This window comes from Capra hircus, chromosome 3 (genome assembly GCF_001704415.2).
Source record: "Capra hircus breed San Clemente chromosome 3, ASM170441v1, whole genome shotgun sequence".
Taxonomy (NCBI): Eukaryota; Metazoa; Chordata; class Mammalia; order Artiodactyla; family Bovidae; genus Capra; species Capra hircus.
The window spans coordinates 116896214-116920554 of record NC_030810.1 but is presented as its reverse complement, the minus strand read 5'-3'; the positions used below and the strand labels follow the sequence as shown (position 1 = coordinate 116920554).

At 46.5% G+C, this 24341-nt stretch overlaps 1 protein-coding gene across 4 annotated transcripts; it reads right to left on the bottom strand.

The window, feature by feature from the left end:
* MGST3 (microsomal glutathione S-transferase 3) lies at positions 243-22925 on the bottom strand. Of its 4 annotated transcripts, XM_013975063.2 has the most exons (7): positions 22379-22925; positions 16174-16221; positions 6015-6138; positions 4807-4880; positions 3952-4009; positions 1313-1385; positions 243-487 (listed from the first exon to the last, which is right to left on the bottom strand). In XM_013975063.2, exons 3-7 carry the CDS (start codon positions 6129-6131, stop codon positions 351-353), a joined length of 459 nt encoding a protein of 152 aa, XP_013830517.1. In that variant the 5' UTR covers positions 6132-6138; positions 16174-16221; positions 22379-22925; the 3' UTR covers positions 243-350.

The window sequence follows — 24341 nt, the reverse complement described above, 5'->3', positions numbered from 1 at the left end:
TCCCTCAAGCCTCAGGTTTTCACTGCCATGTTATGATTGTGGGGGCCCTTCCCAGGTGGCTCAGTGGGCATGGTTACAAATATTTTCACAATTAGACATTTTCTCAGCTCACACCTTAAGTAAAGATCCTCTGGCAGGGTAGAAGGGGTGCTTAATACCTGTGGCCCCTCGCTCATTTAGCAGGAACAGGATACTTATATTTTACATAAAAACTCAAAAAGAATTTAATGATAGAGTCAGGGTTAGGTAGGAGGCTCACGCCAGCGAAGATTTTATTCAAGAAAAAAAAATGTAACTGAAAATAAAAGTCACTCAAAATGAATGAGAGTTTCCAAAAACCCTATAATTCTTCAATGGCAGCTCTTGCACCCACTGTTCAAGCCGGTTCTAACCCAACCAAGATGCTGGAAGGCAGAGCACACAGTGGTGCCCATGAGGCCAATGAGGGCGATGAAGCTCAGGGCTCCCCGCTGCCGCTTTCTGGGTTCTAAAAAAAAGAGGAAAGAACAGAAGTTACTGGGGACACTCCACAATCACAATGCTGTCAACATCCACCAGCCATTCTATCAAGGCACTTGGGGTCGTACATTAGACCACTTGGTCTTAAGAGGTCAGGCAACTCTTTAGCCTAAGCTGTCAACTGTCAGATACTGCATGTAAAGCGTCACAATAGTATTGGACTTGAAAACGAATTATAGGATAATAATTAGAGCACCTTTGCTTTAGGATCTTTGGGAACCTTTTTCCTCTTCCGAAAGGTAAGCACAGCCAGAAAAGTCCCTTCCCCACTCGTCTCAGAAACACCATTTATAGTACTGCTGAGAAGCAGGGGATCTAAAGTCTGCCTGCCTGGGTTTGAATCCTGGCTTTCTAGTTTACACTTAGTAGCTCTGCCTTAATCTTTCTAAGCCTGTGTCCTCATCTATATATTAATACTGTCTATGTCATGGAATTCTTATAGGGCTAAACGACATATGCTGAGGTCGTTTATAGTGTTCTAAGGAATAGCTACGCTATGCTGTCCTATGTAAATGCTATGCTGTTCTAAGGAACAGCAACAGACACACTGAAAACGTTCAATAAAAATGAGCTTTGTTATTAAATTCTATTCAAAGGTTAACAAAAGTAAAGAAGATAACCAATCTCTCAGCTTGGTTATCAAGTTACTTTGATAGCTACAACTTGGTTATCCAGTTACAGAAAGACAAAGTAAATTAAGGTTCTTTGCTTTTTGAAAAGCCTTGCTAAGCAGGAAGTGCAGTAGTGCAGGATTTTAACTTTGTTTCCTTGGCAGACAGCAGCGTGTCCTTACCTCCAGTGTAATAGCCGTAAGCATAGAGGACTCGTCCAACGATCCAGGCCAAGCCCAAACCAGAAGCTATGCGCTAAAATAGAAGGGCTCTGTCAGCGTTTGCATTCAAGAAACAGGCAGATGTTTATTGACATCGAGGATTGATTACACACTTTAATAAAAAGTTAGCGATTTCACAGATATGGTAAAGTACTCCCTACCAAAGTGAGGGTAGAATGAAATTGCTTTCAGTCAGGAGAATCGAAGCACTGTGATCCTTCTGTGCACTGCTCACAGACCTGACTGCTGGCCTGCTCCTCGGGAGGTGGGATGGCAGGAACCGCCGGGCTTGCCCTGGAGGAGTCAGGGTGCTAGAGCACGGTGGCTCTGCTCTGGAGAGGCAGGCCTAGGGGCTGCAGGGCAGCAGGAGAGGAAGCCGACGGAGAGGCAGGGCTGGGGGCAGCGCTGTGGGCAGCAGCCTGGGCGCTCCGCTGCTGAGTGCTGCTTCATCAGCGAGGGGCCCCAGGGCGCTCCGAGGGGCTATGCTGCGCCCTACGCCTACGTGTGGGGCTCGCCCAGAAAAAGCCAGAGAGGGTGCTGTGTTCTGAACCCCAGAAAATGGAGTCTTGGTGGGGGACAGTCTCCCTGTTTCCAACACCCTTCAGAAGACAGAGGAAAAACTCATGAGAGATGGAAAAATCCTTCCATTTGGCCGCCCTGCTGGGGTGACAACCCATGTGGTCCAAAGGAGGCCAGGGAGAAGGAGAGAGAAGAGGTGAGGACGTGAGTCACTGGGTGCCCCAGTCCTCAAGCATCTTTCCAACTCAGCACTGTCATCAGTGGGGTGAGGTTCCTACTTCAGGGTTTTTATTTGTTTGTTTCCATGATTTTACGGAGTGTTAAATATTGGTAGGCGTATGAAACAACTATCAATGAACACCCAGGCACATATGTCTCTATCTAGGAGGTCTGTAGCCTGTATTAGGTTACTCTGTAAACCCAGGAGCTGCATTAGGCGCTTGTCCTCAGAGTAGTCTCAGAGTATTTTTAAAGAACTAAGCTCAAGGAACAGGATCCTGGGGTGCAGGACAGGAGCAGACGCTTATGAAGTCTCAGAACCCGAAATGTGAGGTACCGGTCCTCTGGTCACAACCCAATGGAGGGGACATTTGGCCCGTTGAAAGGAAAGTTTCTGTCCAAAGCAAGACCCAAACAGCAACTAACCAGAGAACCTTGCTTTATTTAGATAAGGTGCAGTGCAGACCAAACCTAGGGCTCCCAGGGCCACAGCAGCCTACAAGGCGCCGAGGTGCCCCCTCGGCCCTGCCCTCACCCTCTGTCCACCGCCGAAGCTGTGCTGCTCACTGCCCACAGGCAGACCAGACCGGCTCCTGCTCCAGGGCCCCCCCTGCCCATCCCCGCCTGGGGGTGTCTGGAGGCACATGCTCCCTCCCAACTGCCTAAGTGTCACCTTCACAGCAAGGAACCCCTCCTGACTGCGCCCCTCAGTACTGGTCCCCCAGCATTTCCTCTCCACCATCCCCGCTTGTGCTTCCTCTGTGGGGTGCACCACTTTCTAACATACTACACGGTGCATGAAGCTGAAACTCCAACACTTTGGCCACCTGACGCGAAGAACTGACTCATTGGGAAAGACCCTGATGCTGGGAAAGATTGAAGGCAGGAGGAGAAGGGAACGACAGAGGATGAGGTGGCTGGATGGCATCACCGACTCAATGGACATGGGTTTGGGTGAACTCCAGGAGTTGGGGATGGACAGGGAGGCCTGGCGTGCTGCAGTGCATGGTGTCGCAAGGAGTCGGACACAACTGAGTGACTGAACTGAACTGACATCATGTATTGGGTTGGCCAAAAAGTCTGTTTGGGATTTTCTATAAGCCATGTGGGAAAACGCAAATGAACTCTTTGGCCAACCCAATACTTGCATTACTTTCTCGTCTGTAACCCCAGCTAAGAGTCAGTGCATGAGACCAGGGCTCTGCCTGTTTTGGTTGCTGCAGTAACCTCAGGCGTCCAGGAACTTCCTGCTGGCTGAATAAACACAGCAAAGGAAAACTCAGTAAACATGAACAGGAGCAGATAGTCCTGGGTTCAAATTATGACTTTTTTAGTCTAGTTATTTGATCTTGAGAAAGTTATACAGTATTTAGGAGGTTTCTCATCTGTTGAAAAAAAAAATGGGAAAAATTCTAGCTGCTTTAAGAAACTTTGTAAGAAGTGAAAGTGAAAGTGAAGTCACTCAGTTGTGTCCCACTCTTTGTGACCCTGTGGACTGTAGCCTATCAGGCTCTTCTGTCCATGGGATTTTCCAGGCAAGAGTGCTGGAGTGGATTGCCATTTCCTTCTCCAGGGGATCTTCCTGACCCAGGAATCGAACCAGGGTCTCCCACATTGCAGGCAGACGCTTTACCGTCTAAGCCATCAAGGGAAGCTTCTTGTAAGAAGTAACAGAATTTAAGTCTTTAAAAATATGTGGTGCCTAGACATCAAAGATGTTCATTAAATGTTCATTTCCTCTTCTCTCCCCAAAGGCTCAGTGAATTAAATCTACGAAATCTAATTAGATGCCTCCCTCGTCTACCTACCACCCCCACCGCACCCCCCACAAAACACTTGTGCTGTGCGTGTTTAGTACTTACTGGGTGGTAAACACCTCCGACAGCTAGAAAAAATAAGAAGGGAGGGTACACTTCCAACCTGGAATGGATAGAAAAACACTTGTTTTTAAGAAAAGCACCCTACTTAAGTATGTCCATGTAAAACTAAGAACTTTTTACATTCTTACTTGCCAAGTTAGAAATTTGAGAGTAAAAATAATCATTGAGTAGAGGCGGCAGGCCGGACCACTAAGATCATCCACCTTCTTTTGCTTGGCTTGGCATTAGAGGTAACTCAGAAGACAGTGAATCCAAGGCCTCAAAGCTAACAAAGTGATGAGGTGAATCAGAGTCACTTGCTTATAGAGCTCAAAGCCGCTCAGCCCTAGGCTGGGACATTCAGCATCAGTTCAGAGAAGACTTGTGGCAAATACTGCAGAAGAGTGCTGTAGTTTTAAAGACATGTTGGGGGAGGGAGGGGGTGGAGTTGAGGGTTAGCAGATGTCAGCTATTATAGGCAGAATGGATAAACAACAAGGTCCTATTGTATAGCACAGGGAACTGTGTTCAATAGCCTGGGGAAAACCCTCATGGAAAAGAATGTAGGTGTAACTGAATCACCTTGCTGAAAATAACACAGCAGCAATGAACACAACAAGGTAAATCACCCTCAATTTAAAAAAAGAAACGGAAAGAAAACTTTTTTCCAGTCTCTCACCATCCTAACAACTCTTAATTCTGCTTAATATTTAATCTGTGCATAAACACATTTTACGATACTTTTAATGAGTATCCATGATCATCATCGCAATCACTCAGCAAACCAAGGGCTGAGGTGTAGGACAGAAAGCACCCACTCCGCAGAAGTCTCAGGGGCCCAGCCGGGCCAGCACTCACGTGTTCTGGTGAGCTCGCTGAATACAGTTGAAGATGTGCCCGTTTTCGGGGTCAGTGCTGTACATGGTAGGATACTGTGGAAACAAAGTGCGTGTGGTCATATGGTCAAGAGTAGCATTCAGTGTTGAGAGTTAAAAATCAGCCTTAAAGACAGTGCACCCCAAAGCATCTTCGGTCATAACTTTGGTAGATGATCATTCGATTTCTGCTTAAATACACGCAGTGAGAGAGGTCTCGTTCTCAGAGGCAGATTCAGCCTGGGTCTATTAATATCCAGGACAAGGATGTCTGTCTGTGCCATTCAAGGGATGGAGGCAGCATGCGCGCAATTCAGTGCTCTTGTTGACATTATGCCACCACTGGTGGCTTTGAAATGCACTACGAGCAGCAACTGGGAAACAGCTCCGTGCCAACAGTCAATCAGATACCACATTCTTTAAGGTTGCCGTACTAGGGGAACCGAAACCGTGTGTGAGAATGGTAATGGATGTGTGCATTGAAGAAAAGAAACTAGACATGGGAACTTTAAACGGAGTTCTCCTTAGGGAGCCCAATTACAATTATTCAACAGAGTAGACATTTCAAGCTGCTCTCCAGGGACCGCTTCAGTCATTATCCCTTCTAGATGGGCTGTAACTAAAGGAAGCATTCGGTAGACCTGCCCCCTACGTCTTAATGTGCAAGCACGGGATAACTGTGGCACCACGTGCTTCTTTGCTACTCGGGAGACAGGAAAATCACCAGAAGACATCGTTTTAAACTGGCACACCAGAAAACAACTGCTATTTACCACCCCCCCCCCCTTTAAAATGCTATTTTGTCTTTGGCCATACCTCAAAAGTTGTGGGATCTTAGTTACCTAAACAAGGATTGAAGCCAGGCCCTCAGCAGTAAAAGCATGGAGCCCTAACCCACTGCACCACCAGGGAGTTCCCTGCTTAACCTCCTTTAGGAAATAACTCTCTTCCCAGCAAAGAGCTCCAGACAAAAGCACACCTGGTTTTTCTACAGAAAAGACAAAAGGGAAACCAGGCCGAAGCGACTCTCTAGCAGGGGCCTGTATTACTTTCTTTGCTCCTGTCAGACAGGGGCAGAGTTTCTACTAGGGACAGCACCAGCGCCACTAGCATCCCACCTCTCTCTCCGTGGCTGAAAACAGGTTCTTGCCCCCGACACGCCTATAAGGGCACCACTGTGTTCCCACTCACCTCCACTTTGTACTTCTTGCGGGCCTTGGAAACATTGATGGCTAGATGAGTTACCATCAAGAAGCTGGCAGCACCAGTTAGAATCACGAAACCATATTCCTTAGAGAGCACGGCCATCCTGACTCTGTGGGAGAAAGAACACATTAGGGTGCCGCCCGGCACCGTGGGCGCTGTGCCGCAGGAGGTCTCAGGAGTGCGATGCTCTGTTACCAGCAAGTGTATCGCTACAGATGGAAAAGAGGTGTGAGTGATCTGATGGCTCTAAGAGGTAGTCAGAGATATTAACTACCCAGCAGAATCTCTAAAAAAATGACTGACGTCTGCAGTATACGCGCAGAAAAGTTCACGATCACATGCTCTTCTGTGCTGGAGTTCCTTTGATCAACACTGCATTTGTGAGATTTATCTAAACCACTGCAGGGGTCATTGCCACAGGATGGTCTGGCCACTAAAAACCACAATTTAAAGAAATATTTCATAAGGCAAAATGCTAAAAGATTACCAGAAGGAGACAGACAGACGAAAAGGGAAAAACAGAAAGAGAGAGAGAGAAACGGGGTATAAACCAGTGAGTGCAAGGTGACTCCAGGCTTTCGTTTGTCTGGTGGCATGGGGGACACTCTGAGGGCAGGAACCTCTAGGCCTCCCTTGGATCCTGAGGCACGCGCTAGCACAGCAGCAGCATCGCACTGGAAGGGAAGGCAATTGTTTTTAGTGCTTCGAAAGCAGAACGGGGCTCTGAGCAGCTCTTGGAGAACCCAAGGTGTTCGTCAAATCAGTACTTCAAAACTAACCCCATGCTGTGTCCTGGTGCCTGCAATGCCACTTACTTTGAAATGTATCAAAAATGACAATATAAGCTAATATAGCAAAATATTAATTCTAGAACCTGTGTTAGATATATGTACGATAAATGTACAATTTTTTCAACTTTTCTGCATGTTTGAAAAATTTTGTTAATGAAATGTTTGGAGGAGAAAAAAGCTCATCTCAGCATTTTTCAGTATTCGGCAGTTTCAGCTCTTTGAGTTCCTGTCCTGCCCCAGGAGGGAAAGAAGGAAGGCCAAGGAGAAGAAAACTTGGTGGTTGGGAAGAAGCTCTAATAATTTCAAAGTAGTTGGTGCATCTCCAACCTCTCTGAGCTTTATCGCCAGATGTCCAAAGGGCACAGCAGCACACAGAGAAAGAGCGACAACGCTTCCCGAGCTCTCAGCCGCTGGCCCGCCACATGCACGGATGCCGCAGGCCGGCAGCTCCTGTGTGCGTTCTGCCTTCAGCTAGAGCTTCCATCCCTGCTAACAGTCTGGCTACCATCTCTCCCGTAAACCTGGGAGGGTTACCCTGCTCCAAAAATGTTTCCAATCATCCTCACTAACAACCCTACAAGATGGTATTTTCCCCATCTTCCAAAGAATGCCCAGAGGTTAAGTAATGTTCCAAAGGTCTAAAAGAGAAAGTAGCAGAGTTGGGATTCAAATTTAGATTCCGATTAGGTTCCAACGTCCCCTTTCAATTCCACTTGACGATGCAGAGCTGAATTGACACTACAGTCACAGCATCTTTCTCAGTGTGGAATCTGGGGCCTGTAAACAGCTCAGCTCTTTAAAAGTTTAAGTTTCCCTTGAATCTGCAAAATAACATTTGAAAACAAAATCCTAAAATCTGCTCACTCCTCACCATGTTTCACAATAATTTCCATCAGTTTCCCTTGCTATATTCTTTCTTCACCTGGAGCTGCACGCTGAGGGGTACCTACCACCCTCTTATTTGGGACCGTGGACACATTCTGCAAAGGGCCATTCCCATGACTCAGCACCGAAGTCACCACCAGGTCAGCCTCTCCCGGGCCATCACGTGTGGCTGCAGAGAGCAAGGAGTCTCTGGTTGCCCTCCAAGCTCCCCTGCCCTCATTCGCTTCTAGAGTTAGTCATTTTCAGAGTTTAGAAAATCAGCTTGGGGAGAAAGCTTTAGTAGTAGATAGTAAAACAAAAATATGGAGTGAATACCAAACACCTCTTTGAAAATTAAAATAAACATGACTACCTGATTACCCTGGAGTTCAACACGTCTAGGCCAAACAGCCTACTGAAAATGAAGCTATCTCTGACTATGCCAAAAGTTGCCTGTTTAAGAATTATACGGTCAGGCTCAGCTGGTACAGAATCCGCCTGCAATGCGGGAGACCCCGGGTTGGGAAGATCCCCTGGAGAAGGGAAAGGCTACCCACTCCAGTAATCTGGTCTAGAGAATTGCACGGACTGTATAGTCCATGGGGTCGCAAAGAGCGACTGAACGACTTACTTCCCTATCTGGTTTAGATCAAAGTTTCCAAGCTGAAAGTCCATTCAGACCTCAGCTTTGGATGGCAGGCTGGGCTCCCTCACAGCCTGGGGTCACCTTGTGACTTTTCGGCATGCTTGTAATCTTCCCCCAAATCCCATAAGTTCCATTTTACAGGAAAGGAAATAGAGGCATAGGTAGCGAGGTGAAGGCAGAGCTAAGACCAGAACAGGCTGTAGAATTTCCCCCCAAATACTCCAACTAGCCCTGGCAAAACATTAGAATTCGTGGCCAAGTCACTGGCCTCTGCTTCTCTGGCCTGTAAGGGTTTGGGTAGAAGAAGGTAGGTGGCAGGACAGAGTTTTGAGCAGATGTTTCTACTGCTGGCAATGAACTTGGAAAGGCAACTGCTCAAAAATCTGCAATTTGGGGCTTCCCTGGTGGTCCACTGGCTAAGACGCCATGCTCCCCGTGCAAGAGACCCGGGTTCGATCCCTGGTCAGGGAGCTAGATCTCACATACTGCAACTAGGGGTTCTAACGCTGCAACTAAAGACCCTGTATGCCGCAACTAAGACTCAGTGCAGTCAAATAAATAACTAATACATAAATGTTTAAGAAAATCTGCAATTAGAAATTAATGTTTACTGCTGTGCTCCTCTTCCAAATATAAATGCCGTTTTGGAGGACATGCTCAGGCAGTCACACCATAATGAAAGTGAGTCTCCTCACACGCTGCTGTGGTGATAGGTACTGGGGGAAAAGGAATCGGGGTGGGGGCAAGCAGAAGCAGGAGCAAGACCTTTGAAGGGCAGAGAATTTACATTAAGGGGGACCTAGAGTCCGATGCTAAAGTAGGTGGTTCGCAAAAGACGGTGTAATGGGTCAGAAACTGTAAACGTGCCAGGGGCAGGAAGAGAGAGGAGGCCCTCCCCGAGGCTCTCCCTGCAGGGGCCACGGACACCTGCACAAGTGCCGGAGCCAAGCCTGTTCAGCCCGCCCAGACACCTCCATGCACTTTTACCCAGTGAGGAGTCCTGCTTCACAGGCACTGCAGCCAGCACTTCCCAGCTGGCATGCTCAGGACTAGAATAGAGAGAGCAGCCAACTGCCCAGCATCCTCCGTGCCAAGCACAGAGTGTGTGCTTATAGAAAGCTGTAGAATAAACGAAGCAAGCTGTAAGTCCAGGTGGCTTTCAAAATGATCCCTCCACTCGGCACAGTGCCTGGCATCAAGTATGTGCCTAACCCATGTCAGTTTCCTTTTTATCCCCCTTAAGGTATCTACTGAAACAATGGAAGCAATTGGATGTATGAATTCCTGGAGAAAGAGATCAGAGCACAGAGAAAAGCTCTGTCACTATAGCTGATGAAGACACAAATCCCATGGGGACTGAAAATGCTTACAGCTTGTTCTTTAAGAAAAGAATCCGTTTAATTCACTTAGGGGTCAAAAAAAAAAAAAATCTTCATTTGACAAATCCCTATTTTCTGAGAAATCCAGGACAGAGAGCCGGACACTTGCAACCTGTCGTGGGTTCGGGTGTGTGCACTGGGAAAGGGGAGGCACTTCAGTTCACAGCAGCCGTGTGCCAGGCAGCACCAGTCACACCCAAGGCTGGGCCACCCGCAGCTAGTAGATAGCTCCTGGGCACAGGCTTGAGAAGCTGATATGTGGAACATAAACCTCCCTTTGACAGGAGTACTCATTCGGACTGCACACCACGGTTCGTTGATTATATACCTGCTCTGTGTCACCAGCAACCCATATATCCACCCAGCAAGATAAGGTTCGTGGGGTGGGAACTCTGCCCTAGACTTTGCCTTCTACATGGTGACAGACACATATTGGTCCTTTTGGAACTGAACTTTCATGACCAGTATAGATTACTCTGTAACTATCTTGGTTGTATAATAGCACTTGTTAATTTTCATGCAGTTTTCAAGGTTAGTCACACACCAGCTGTAAAGATTAAAATTTATGATCTGTACAAATAAAAATTTAGTTAGTTACTTTGCAGTGTTACATGCTTCTGGGGGACATGTAAAACAGAACCATCTGGACAACAGCCTGAAAGCAGGTAGTATGCTTTATACTGTTCATATTTTTAAAATGCTCAATAATTCTACTGGGAATCCTAAGGGAGTAATCAGGAAGGCAACAGATATGGTTCAAAGACATTCACTTCAGCACTGTTTATAACAGCAAAAACATAAATGGTACAGACGTCCAAACAAAAAGGACTACCTAAATAAATAAGATGGCCATAAAATAGAATATAATTATCAAAAATAGTGAAATATTTCAGATGGTGAAACAGATTTAAAATACAGAATGTTAGGTTAAAAAAAGACAACAAAGTGTATATCTTAGTTTTCTCAATAATAGAAAAAATTAAAGAAGAAAATAGCAAATATATGCCCAAAAGTTATATCAAAAATGGCCTAACAGAAGACCTAAACAGACATTTCTCCAAAGAAGACATACAGATGGCTAAGAAACACGTGGGAAAATGCTCAACATCACTTATTAGAGAAGTGCAAATCACAGCTACAACGAGGTTTCACCTCACACTGGTCAGAATGGCCACGATAAAAAAAATCTGCAAACAATAAATGCTAGACAGAATGAGGATAAAAGAGGGAACCCTCTTGTACTGTTCACGGGAATGTAAACTGATAAAGTCACTCACTATGGAGAACAGCATGGAGATTTCTTTAAAAACTAGGACTAAAACTACCATATGACCCAGCAATCCCATTATTGGGCACATACCCTGAGAAAGCCACAATTCTAAAAGTCACATGGACCCCAGTGTTCACTGCAGCGCTGTTTACAATAGCCAGGACACGGAAGCAGCCCAGATGTCCATCGGCAGATGAATGGATAAGAAAGCCGTGGTACATACACACAATGGAATATGACTCAGCCATGAGAATGAACAAATCTGGGTGAGTTCTAGTGAGGTAAATGAACCTAGAGCCTGTTATACAGAGTGAAGTAAGTCAGAAAGAGAAAAATATCATATATTAATGAATATATATGGAATCTAGAAAAATGGTACTGATGAATCTACAGTAAGGCAGCAACAGAGATGCAGACAGAGGGAATACACCTGTGGACTCAGTGGGGGGAGGAGAGGGGGGATGAACTGAGGAAGTAGCTCTAGAGCATATACATTGCCATATGTGAAAGGGATGGCCAGCGGGACTCTGCTGGCTGAGCAGGGAGCTGGACCTTGTGCTCTGTGACAACCTGGAGGGGAGGTTCAAGATGGAGGGGACATACGTTACCTACAGCTGATTCATGCTGATGTATAGCAGAAAGCAACACTACATTGTAAAGCAATTATCTTCCAATTAAAAATTGGTAAATTAAAAAAGAAACCAGCAAAAAAAAAAAAAAAGGTCTGACAATAATTAGTAATTGAGGAGACAAAGGAACAGGCAGTATGTTATAATGGAGTCAAAGAATCAGACCTGACTTTTAGCTTGAACCCTGTTACTTACTCACTAAGTGCAGTACACAGCCTTGCAGGTAAGGGTGCAGTTCTGAAATCAAATTGTCTGGGTTTAGAACCTGGATCTCATACTCTTAGCTGTGTGTCCTCAAGAAAATTACTCAGTGTCTTTCAGCAGCCTCGACTTCCTCGCCTGTTAACTGGAGATGATCATGGCACCTACCCCACTTCATACAGTAGCTGTAAAGCTAAATAGGGACACTGTCTCTAAACACCCATCAAGCTACCTGCCACATAGTAAATACCCAAGAATGTTATATATCAGGTTACACTATGTGTGCTAATGTTCCGTTAACTGTCTTTGCTCTGATTCAGTGATAAAAGGTGATGGCAAAGGCACCCCACTCCAGTACTCTTGCCTGGAAAATCCCATGGACAGAGGAGCCTGGTAGGCTGCAGCCCATGGGGTCGCAATGAGTCGGACATGACTGAACGACTTCACTTTCACTTTGAATATATGATGATAGGAAACATTTAAGAATTTATAATTTTGAATTACCATTTTAAGAGAGCAAACATAGCTTATAACTGCACACAGGCCCCTTTTTTCCAAACTCTTAATAGCCAGCATGTTATAACAGGTTATCTGAGAAGCAGGAGCGTCCAGAAGGAAGCAGGCTTCTAGCACAGACCATGGAAATCAGCAAGCTTTAGTCACGTAAGCCCCCCCTGTAGCCAGACCCCCTCACACTGCACGGGGCTGAGCGCGTGTTCATTGACTTGTAGGGTTCACTGCGTGCCTACTACGGCTGCTCCATGGGCTGGTGTAAGAGAGAAGATGATACGCTGGATTTGGCTCCTGCCCTCAGGAAGTTCATGTTCTACTGGAGGAAGTAGGCAAATAAGAAAACAAATACTCAATTCCAGATTTTTCCCTCATAGCAATAATCAGAAACCAGGTGCAAAAACTCCCCACCAGGGCCTTCCCTCGTGGTCCATTGGTTAAGAATCCACCTCTCAATCAATGGGATGTGGGTTTGATCCCTGGTTGGGGAACTAAGATCCCACATGCCAAGGGGCAACTAAGCCCGCACTACAAAAAAAAAAGATGTTACAACCAGGCCCTGATGCAGCCAAAACAAATATTGTTAAAAACTCCTCTCAAAAATGAAGCTAAAACAAAAACAAAAAAAAATGAAGCTACATGGGTTGGGGAAAGGCAGAAATAGGACAGAAGTGTTTCTATTCTCTCCTCTGTAATTACAGAGGTATTTGCTTCTAGTTAACTGCTTCCTGGCACACTTAAGTCAAAACAGTTGAGAGAACATTAAACTGAAGGTTTACAAAGAATTAGTTTTCCTTTTTATTTAGAAAATTCTTGTCTCTTATTTAATAGCAGAAATCCTTTTGGGAATGTTTTTATTCCTAGCAGACTTGAATACTGTTTATGATTTGTCTTCTGCTATGGGAAAATCTAAGGAAGCACAGACAGTGAGAATGCTGCAGTTAGACTCATGTTCAGACCCCACCTCTGGGAGCTTGTAAATGCTATTTAATTTCTCTGGAAATTGGAGAATACTTTTTACTTCACAGGATGGTTTGAGGAGTTAAATGAGATAAGCTAGACTAAGCACCTGGTATGAACACTTATTAAATGTTGATCCAAACACAAATACATATCATACGTCCTGGCAAGTATGCATATCTGTCCATCTATGTGAATACCTCCTAAGTAAGGAGGATATCGACTTTTCTACAAATCAGTAATGTGCTCTGACTTAGGAATTAATTCTGATAGTTTGGGATAGATTCAAATTTGGCAAAAAGCTGGTCTATTAGATTCCTAATGTGGACAGCATAATGACAGAAGAAGTTAATTTCCTAGTGTGGACAGCATGAGAACATTTAATTCATTTATTCAACCACAGTATACAAAGTGTCTATTCTATGCCAGGCACTGTTTAGGTGTTGGAATATAGCAGTGGACAAGATGCAGTCCCTGATCTCAGCACACTGACATTCTAATGACAGAGGACTGACATGAAATACGCAAAGTCAACCTGAGAGAGCAATGACTGTGTGTGTGTGTGTGTGTGTGTGTGTGTGTGTGTGTGCGTGCAGCCGCATCAGGTCCTAGTTACATCATGCAGGACCCTTCATTATGGTGCACAGATTCTCTAGCTGTGGCATGCAGGCTTAGTTGCTCCACAGCATGTGGGATCTTAGTTCCCCAACCAGGAATTGAACCTGCATCGCCTGCATTGCAAAGCAGATTCTTAACCAGTGGACCGCCAGGGAAGTCCTCAGCAGTGACTATTACGGAGAACATACAAGACAGTGGTGAAAAGGGGATGGCTGGGGGAGGGGGCTACTATAGCAGGATCATCTGCGGGAAGATCGCTTTTCTGCAGCCAGCCTCTGCTCTGACACATGAATGTAGAAGAAACAGCCATGCAACACTGAGGAAAAGAACATTCCAATCAGAGGGAAGAGCAAGTGCAAAGAAAGGCTCTGGGTAAGGGAAGGCCTGGACTCCAGTGAACGGTGAGAACAGCTGGAGACAAGGTTAGAGAGTCAGGTCCAGACTACGAAAGGGTCTTTACACGCCATGTAACATTTCAATACTTCCTGCTTCTCCCTCAAGGAACTAAGATGAGATGAGCAGAAGAAGAAAGCGTATGCAACTGTTAAGTGTTGGCAGAGGAAGCATCACTCTCCAAAGGGAAAGGTGCTTGATTAAGCAAACATGACCATCGTTAACCACGTGAGCCTTGGGGTGGATTCAACTCCAACACATGGCAAGAGCTTTCCAGGTATGAAAATGGAGAGACCCTAAAGGTAAGGAAGAAAGAATTCTGAAAAGAAGTGGACCCCTCTGTGAAGAATCATGAACAGAATATGCCCTTGACTTTGGCGAGGGGGACCCTGTGCGGCCAGGCTTTAGGGGAATAGCAGAAAGTGGAGTCCATGTGTCGAAGGTCAAGAGACAAGTGGGCTGTAAGGGACTACATCTCGGGCAGCGCCCCCTCCTGAATTCGCCCCCGCTGTCCAGTCCCGCCAATACGGCCTGGGCGAGTCCTACCCCTTCCCAGGCAGCCTGTCTTCCCGATGGACCCTCACCAGCCTCGGGCTCTACCTTTGGATGTTTGCATATTTTGAGAATGCCTTAGAAACCAAATTACTCCTATAATATATATATATTTAAACAGCAGCATTTCTGTTTGTAACTTTTTTATTTATCAAAATGTTTATTACTGGCCAAACGTAACTTTCTGAGCACATATCAGGTTGGAGGGAAAAAACCTAGGAAGCGTAGTTAAGCAGGTGGGGCATGGGACCAGACCAATGGGTTTCTAGGGGGAGATCAGAAAACACTGATGCCCTGGTGACTGGTGGGGCCTTGACGTCTGCGTTGGAAGGAGCAGGACTTGGAGCAACAAGTCTTTGGTACAACCAGTGAATAGGCGTGGGTTTTGTAAAAGCTACGAGGCACCGCCTTCAAGTCTCACTTTAGGACTCAAATGAGGCTGTGTTGTCTCACCCCCTAGAAGATACGCTCTTTTCCAGTGCCTGAAGGCATGGGGTTCATAATGCTATCTGGCTCAGGTACTCTCCTGCAGGAATGACTGGCTGACTCTCCGAGAAACACCACCACTGCAGCGCTTATACTTCACTTACTATTTCCTCCGATTCCCGCTTCTGCCAGCACTCCCCTTATCTCAATGGGGCAGGGGTTCCTTCAGTTACAAAAGGATTAATCAGAGAACTTCCTGAACTACACTCAGCAGAGTACTCCTGGGGTAAAGCTCTCCTTCACTATTCACTCCACTCCCTCTGAGCTGCCAACAGAAATTCCCCAGGCACAATCAGCCGTGCGCAAATGGAGCAAAAGGCAAGCTGGAGCATTGGGCAACAGTCTCAAATAATTTATGACTTTTGAGTCATGAAGTTAAAACAACTTATCTTTTACTAAATGAAAATCAATCACATATTTCAAGGGAGAGAGCATTTCAACTTTCAACTCCCTCTCTGCCCTCAAACAAATAAATAAAAGCCAGAGTGGGCAATGGTAACCCCTACTTCCATTTGCAAGATTGCTCTTCTCCATCGGTACAGCAATTTCTCAAGTTTTTATTATTATTATTGTTAATGTACCAGGAGTGGGCCAATGCTAGAGCAGGGACAGCTGACTGGGCGCCACTCCCCAGGACTTCATTAAAATCCTTATTTGGCTGCCTGTGCTATTAATTCAATCTTCCTTACTTACATTTTATGTGGTATTTTTTCATGAGAATAATACAAGGATGGTAACTTAAAAGGCTTCATCTGACCATATCAAATGGACTTCTATGAGTACCCAGCACTGGGAGGTGGTTCCAAAAACTCAGAAGTTGTGCCAGAGGTCTACTCAGCCTATACCCTTTTAATGAAGTAGTCGTCCAGCCTCGTTTCTGCCTCCAGATGTATCTACAAAGGAAAAGGCCTCAAAATTAGTTCCAGGCAAGAGAGCTGAGCCCATATAAAGCTCCATGGAGAAAGTTAAGAGCTGGGAGAGAAGCAGCACAAACGTAATTCTCTATTTCCATGATGGGAGAGGAAAAAAAGCTTCTTTGGGCTCATCCTACATTTTTGAAACGCCAGTCTGGTAACTTCTATGCTAAACAGATGGTAAAATCTGTTTGAGAGTCAAAGTTTCAAATGGCAGCTAGATTTTAAAAGGAAGACACGACAGTTAAAAGAAGGAAAGAAGAACTATTCTCCACAATTGTTTTGCATATTCAGTAGACAATTCTCCAAGGGCTAAAAATGAAAAGTCAGTTGAATAGGCAGGCCATCACTTCTCCAGTCTCAATTATTAGTCCAAGTGAGGCAAACAGCAGAGACAGATCATAAAGTGGGTCTCTCCGAGTTTCTCACATTCTTTAATTCCTCATCAACACTGCTAGCAAAACACTCAGCAGGTGGAAGTCAGCTATAAGTTAGGGGAATGGAAGAGCTGTCTTTTTAAGAGATAAATGTCCTACGATCCAAATCTATTCCATTGAAGATTAAGGAGCCACAGCTTGGAATATAAAATATTCAAGTTCCACAGGCCATTAAAAAAAATACTTATTTATTTTTTTCAGCCGTGCTGGGTCTTTGCTGCTGTGCAGGTTCTCCCTACTTGTGGCAGGCAGGGGGCTGCTCTATACTTGCAGTGTATGGACTTCCGTTGCAATGACTTCTCTATTGTGGAGCATCAATAGTTACGACATGCGGGCTCAGTCGCTGCAGCTCCTGGGCTCTAGAGCTCAGGCTCAGTAGTCGTGGGGCAGTGGGTTTAGTTGCTCTGCAGCCACGTGGGAGCCTCCTGGATCAGGGATCGAACCCATGCCTCCTGCACTGGCAGGGAGATTCTTTACCCCAGGGCCATAAGGAAGCCTCACATACGTCGTTTTAATTCCAATGTTTCGGTGAACTGTCAGAGCTGAGGACACATGGCTATACCACTATACTCGCTGGGAGCAGGAGAGGGGCTGGTGAAGGACCAGCTTGATGCTCAAGTCTGCGTGAATGCTTCCTGGTTATGTTGGATGAGCCTGCACTGACAGGCATCCTCTGTTAAGTGAAGTCGCTCAGTCGTGTCCGACTCTTTGCGACCCCATGGACTGTAGCCTACCAGGCAAGAGTACTGGAGTGGGTTGCCATTTCCTTCTCCAGGGCATCTTCCCAACCCAGGGATCAAACCTGGGTCTCCCGCAGGCAGACACTTTACCGTCTGAGCCACACTCTGTTAAGGTCAAAGCAAATTACTTGCTCTCTTCTTCTCTGGAGTCTGACTTCAGCGTGAAAACACACTGAACACACACGCCTAATGGAACTGCCCTTGGGAAGAACCGCTAAGTCAGCTCATCAGGAATCGAAGAATACTAGACTGTAAGACTGAACAAATCCTGGGTTCCCTTGTTTGTGCAGTGATGAATTCTCCCAAACAGATTCTTGAGCCAAGAATTCTTGACCCTACGGGCGAGAGTTCCTTGATGCGCTGGCCTAGAAGCCTTGAGCCACCATGGACCATCTGGAGCCCGGCCTCCAGGGAGGCGTGATCCCAGGGACAGGCTGCAGAACATGTCCCATAGTCTAAGGGCACCAACCTCAGAGGACAGCGGGGAGAATAGGGAGAAGTCATGGGATGCAGAAGAGAATAAAACTCTTGTAACAACGCATTCCCCCAATGCTGGGAGAGGCAAAGAGAGAAGAGGGCGGCAGAGGATGAGATGGTTAGATAGAATCACTGACTCAATGGAAATGAACTGGAGAAAACTTCAGGAGGTAGTGGAGGACAGGGAACCCCAGTGTGCTGCAGTCCCTGGGGTTACAAAGACTGAACAACAACAGTTCATTCAAGGGAGCTGATTTGATACAATCCATTCAGAACAAACCATTTCATCGGAAGGAATGCTCACTTTAACCAAGTCCACACCTACTTACTTCCTCAGTATTGCCTCAAGATGAGGCCTTCCCCGTGTTATCCCCTACTGAATGCTGGGTACCACGTGCAGTGCAGGGTCACAGTGGTCATCAAGACAGAGAAAGGAGGTCCTGACATTCCAGAAAATGGAGTCAAAAGGAGGACGACAACTTGGGAGGAGGGGACGAGACTGAACTAAGGTCTCTGAAGGATGTGATGTGAGATGTGAGAATATAGTAGAGAAAACAGCAAGTACAGAGGCAGAGAAAGGAAAGGGCTTCACTTGTATAAGGAAGAAAAAGGAGACCAGTGTTGGCTGGAGAGTAGTGATATAAGACTAGACAAAGAGTGGTAGGAAAATCAACAATTATTAATAACATTATTATTCGTATTTACATTATTTACTATGTGTCAAACACAGTTCTAAGTAGTTCATCAATATTAACTCATCTATATCCTCACAGCATCCCTATGATATATTATTACTCCATTTTGCAGATGAGGAAACTGAACATGAGAAGGTTAAGTCATTTGCCCAGGACACGCAGCTATCACAGAGAAAGCCTAGATTCACACACAGCCAGGTGGTCTGGCTCAAGAGTCGTGCACTAAACCCTTGGCTATATATCTTTTCTCAACAAGGTTGGGGAGCAACTTTTCTACTTCCCCAGACCCTCTCCTGAGGATAAAATACATTAACGAGAATAGAAAGCTAATAATTAACTCCAAGTCTGTGACTGATTAAAGCCCGAGAGCTTTCTAATTGCAAGAAGAAAAAAACTTGGAAAAGGTCCAAGTTTGGTTTTTTTTTTTTCCTTTCTTTTTAATGAGTGTTAGCACTGAAGTTGGAGAAGGCAATGGCACCCCACTCCAGCACTCTTGCCTGGAAAATCCCATGGACGGAGGAGCCTGGTAGGCTGCAGTCCATGAGGTCGCTAACAGTCGGACACGACTGAGTGACTTCACTTTCACTTTTCACTTTCATGCACTGGAGAAGGAAATGGCAACCCACTCCAGTGTTCTTGCCTGGAGAATCCCAGGGACGGGGGAGCCTGGTAGGTTGCCGTCTATGGGGTCACACAGAGTCGGACACGACTGAAGCGACTTAGCAGCAGTAGCAGCAGCACTGCAGTATGACAGAGGAGATATTACAGGAAAAAAAAAAAAAAAACCAACCTCTAGTCTTTCAGGTGTACAGGTTTGTAAGGAGCAAAGCAGCACGAAATTGGCACTTCTTATATTATGATTCCCATACAGCCTGTCCCTTAATTAGCATTATATAGGATTGGAGGGGCAGAGTAAAACTAAGCTCTGACTTCTGAAGAGGAACAAAAAAACCTCTGGGTCACACTGACACCACGTGGATTTTCCATCACAAGAAATGTGGGTGGACTGTAGGTAATTCTTAGCAGTTGCTGAGTTCCCGTGAGTCTCCATTCAGAGTCCCTCTGAATGAAGGAACTGCACGGGCGGCGGCGCTTGTCTGAAACAAGTCTAACTCTTCAGGCCTGTCTGTACTTAGACTGAAGCTGTGTCACAATCATTCACATTTCTTAGGCTGGAGAAGTAAAAAAAGCATATAGATAAAAGTAAATTTCTTAGGCTGTTAAATAAAACAGATTGAATTAAGGCATCAAAATATTAGAATACAAGTTCCAGTTAATGAGTAGGTGGACTCAAGAAAGAACTCAGAGGGTAACAGAGGATTGATGATTCTAATTGCCGAAATCCTTAAAGGTATTTGCAAATATATTTGGAAGGTAGTATAACTTCCCCATAGGAAAATAGATAGACAACATAAAAGACAGGGTAAGGTAAAGTGAAGTCGCTCAGTCGTGTCTGACTCTTTGCGACCCCCGTGGACTGTAACCTACTGGGCTTCTCCATCCATGGGATTGTCCAGGCAAGAATACTGGAGTGGATTGCCATTTCCTTCTCCAGGGGATCTTCCCGACCCAGGGATCGAACCCGGGGCCTCCCGCATTGGAGGCAGATGCTTTAACCTCTTAGCCACCAGACAGGGCAATACAAAAATTCTATTTTACATAGTAGTAACCTACCTGGTAACTTCTGAATTCTTCTTTTTCAAAAGGATGATATACTCATAAGTAGTATTATAAATATACTCATAAGTAGTATTAATGAAACCAGTTGCAAAAAACCGTAGCAGTATATTCTTTTAAACAAATAGTGCTCTTAAAAAAGGTAAACGGTTCATGATCAATTGTGGTTGGCAAGGCTGTTCTGAATACAGATTCAGAATATTTAAATAGAAATATAGGGAATATAGATTCCCTGGTGGCTCAGATGGTAAAGCGTCTGCCTGCAATACGGGAGACCCAGGTTCGATCCCTGGGTTGGGAAGATCTCCTGGAGAAGGAAACGGCAACCCACTCCAGTATTCCTGCCTGCAGAATCCCAGGGACGGAGGAGCCTGGTGGGCCACAGTCCATGGGGTCGCAGAGTCGGACACGACTGAGACTTCACTTCACTTCACGGGGGATATATTTAGATACTGCTATCTGTGCAGCTGGCACTACATTATGTTTTGATAGATTGGTTTGTCATTCACTTCATTCCAGATTTCTCCACGTAGGTTCAGCTCCTTTACTATTCTCCAGCTTAAGAGGTTCTCCTTCACAAACTGCATCTCCGCAGAACCCTAAACTGGCAGGATTAAGCCTAAATAAGGGGTAAGACTGCCCTTCTCCAGTTTTGTTCCTTATCTATGGAATAAGCCCCGAAATGCGGTTTCTGTGACTGGACACAGTACCTCTACCAGTATCTCTGTTTTATATATAGTAACATCATTTGGGAGTGGGGTGGGGAATGGCTTGACAAAGTTTTCTATTTCTGTAACACTGTGTCAGGAGGGAAGCTTAACAGAATGTCTTTCCCGGCAGAAAGTATTTGTTTGGATTTTAGATATAAACGTATTAAACTCAGTTAAATTTAACTTCTGTGAGAATAAACAATTCCCTGACTATGGTACTATATGCTCATTACTGAATTGGTTGACCTAAATTAAACACAGACTGTAATTTTGACCAGTAACCTTGGGTGCTTCCCAGAAACTGTAGGCTCCCGATGATCTACAGATTTCCCATGGGGTGCCCTTGCTCCAGCTCCCACGGACAGAGAAATCTAACATCTGCGGCAATTCCACACGACCACGCCCAGGTCTACAGCACCTGCAAAGAGCCACATCTGCAGGGCAGTTGGGAGTCCTTCCCTCGAGAACCGTTTTTCTCTGTTAGAGGATTAACGCCACAAGCCCGAGGCTCTTCTCCTACCCACACTCTTCGTCTTTGCTTTTCTTTTACCTCTTTTCCCACACTCTGGTCCCCGAAGCTACAACGTAGCGGTAAACTTCGTGAGGAAAGTGTTAGCAGAAGCCAGAACATGGGGGAATAAGCTACCAATCAGCCCCCAGCCCCTTCCACCGCCCTGCAGCTGCCCCACCCCTGGGGCCCTAGGGCTCCCTGCATCCACATCAGACGAAGGGCTCCTCTGAAATTCAAGACAGAATCTAAACGAAGATTCCGCCTCCTCTCTTGCTTTAAGGCGGAGGTAGGAAATGACCCACTCGTAGGTTCCAATACAAACATACGGAAAAATGTTTCTATGAGGCCGGAGGAAAATAAACACAATTCCCTGGGAGGCCCTCCCGGAAACTTCCTAGCAACACATGCACAGCCGCAGCTGGCGCAGCGCTTGCAGGCCACTTTAAAAACCTGTGTCACCCATCAGGCCTGCACTGCCAGCTGCTCCTGCAGTGCCCTGCGCGCCCATCCTGTGCACCAGAGATGCAGTTGGCAAAGTCGGGTGGGCTCCGGGAGGCAGAAAGAAAGCGCCCGGGGTCAACACAGCTCAGGGAACGGGGGAGAAAAAAGGAAGTAACTGAGGAAGCGTTGACCTTGAGAATCTCCCTGAGTTTCAGATAGCGAGGCTAGCCTGACTCAGACGTTCCACTCACTACATCATAGGGAGGATGGAGGGCAAAGGGTTGGAAAAGTAGAAAAAAGAAGGGAGCCAGCGAGCAAGCTGGCTAGGGTTGGGTTCAGCTAGAGATGGCAGAGATATGGGCAGTGCCCAGCGCAGAAGCTGAAGTGCCCCCCCCCCCCCCCGCCCCGAGGCCCACTCTCTTCGCTGCCCACAGGGGCCGGGACTCACCTGGATCACCTTCGCTCACCCGGTGCAGAACGTAGTGCGCCGCAGAACTGTAGGTGCGGCGTCCTTGGCCTCTATCAGAGTGGGGCGTGGCCCGGAGCAGTCCCCGCCCCAACCCCGGGCAGCACAAGGCCACACCCCCAAGGCTGGGCTCCGGGTGCCCGAGAGGGACTTCAGAGTACCACCCCCGGGCCCCTGGTTTTGAGGCAGAGTCTAAATTTTCTTCCTCCTTACGGTTGTCTTCCTCTGTCCATGGAATTTTCCAGGCAAGAATACTGGAATGGATTGCCATTTCATTCTCCAGGGAGATTTAACCCTCCCACCCCCAAATACATTTATCTGTTCCTTTCTGCAAATGCCGTCGTGGCCGCCTTCCTAAACTCTCCCAGCCAGTTCATATTTCTCGGGTTGCATTTGCTGCATGAAGTGAAGTGAAGTCGCTCAGTCGTGTCCGACTTTTTGCGACCCCATGGCCTGTAGCCTACCGGGCTCCTCTGTCCATGGGATTTTCCAGGCAAGAATACTGGAGTGGGTTGCCATTTCCTATTCCAGGGGAACTTCCCGACCCAGGCTGCATGGTAGGACCTTAATAATTTATCCCCAGCAGAGCCACCGTAGTTCGCTTCTAGGCGCTCTGCGGTGAGGGCGGAAGGGCGCGTGCGCGAAGTGGGAGGGCGCCCAAGCAGAGGTTACCTGGGAGGGGTGCGTATGTTCTGGCTGCGCTTAGTTTGGGGTAGGCGCTCACGGTCCCAGATTGCTGCATTCACCGGATGAAAGGGTTTAGGGATGTTAGAGCCGGTGTGTTTCCCTAATGTTGTTAGTTTTTCCAAAATCGGGCACCTAGCACTTCGAGCGTGATGGCCGCACCCATTCGCCCCCCTCTTCACACACACTGCCCGCTCGCCCGCTCCAGCTCTCCGGAAACGAGACCGCACTGCCTCAGGGACCCAGAGATCCTTGATAGCGAATTTCTGCCCCAATTAGGCCCTCTAGTCTGGGCATGGTGCGGTGAGATTTTAAGTGAGGGCTGCAGGCTGGGTCAAGCTGGAAAGAGTGGAGCTTACTTAAAAGTGCTGTAAGCTCAGCCCCGGAAACAGTCTACTGCAGAAAGCACCAGTTTCCAGTTTTCACGTGTCTTCAGTAGGCCCGTCACCCCTTTACTCTGGACACCACATCCTACGAGGGGATCACCGCATGTGAGCCAACCCTAGTGTCTTTGATGTAGGGGTACTTCCTCTCTCTATGAGAGCCTGTGCTTCCAGGTTGAGGTGTAGAAAGGTTGGAATCTTGATCTTGGAAAGGCTCTAGGTTGGGTGTTTTTTTCCTTGTAAGTAATTTTTCATATTCACGTACCCGGAAGTATTTTGAGGGCTCATAAAATAGTTACTGTTGTCTCAACAACTTCCAACCAGTCTCACGCTTTCAACTTCTTCAGTAAAGGGAAAGTGAAGGTGTTATTCGCTCAGTCCTGCCCAGAGTCTTTGTGACCCCATGGACTGTAGCCCGCCAGGCTCTTGTGTGTTCATGGAATTACCCAAGCAAGAATATTGGAGTGGGTAGCCATTCCGTTATCGAGGGGATGTTTCCAACCTAGAGATGGAACCCTGGTCTCCTGCATAGCAGGCAGATCTTTATGTTTGACCCACCAGGGAACCCCTTGTATTTTAGGGTTTCTGGCAAAGAACAGTTTTCATTGAACACTGCAAATAAAAGGGTAGGAAAGCATTTGTACATTATTGAGGGGCATTTCCCCACTCCTTTGCTTCCATAGTTTGAGGGTGTTCTTTGTTGTAGTCTTTTGGTCTACCTCCCGCCATCCCTCCTCCCGCCCCTCCCCTACTCCTCCCTACTCCCACCTCATTTCATACGTTGACACCTAATCCCCTCTCTGAAGGTATTCATGGGTTGGGCCTTTGGGAGCTGTTAGTTCATGAGGGTTCAGTTCAGTCGCTCAGTCGTGTCTGAC

Bases quoted from the DNA above. Each gene is read 5' to 3' on its own strand.
- MGST3 (XM_018039331.1), bottom strand. From the start codon at position 16,080: ATGAAGCCTTTTAAGTTACCATCCTTGTATTATTCTCATGAAAAAATA. The intron at 6,139-16,021 runs GTAAGTAAGGAA...TTTCTCCCACAG, and splicing joins GAAAAAATACCACATAAAAT to AGTCAGGATGGCCGTGCTCT. The intron at 488-1,312 runs GTAAGGACACGC...TCTTTTTTTTAG, and splicing joins TTACGGCTATTACACTGGAG to AACCCAGAAAGCGGCAGCGG.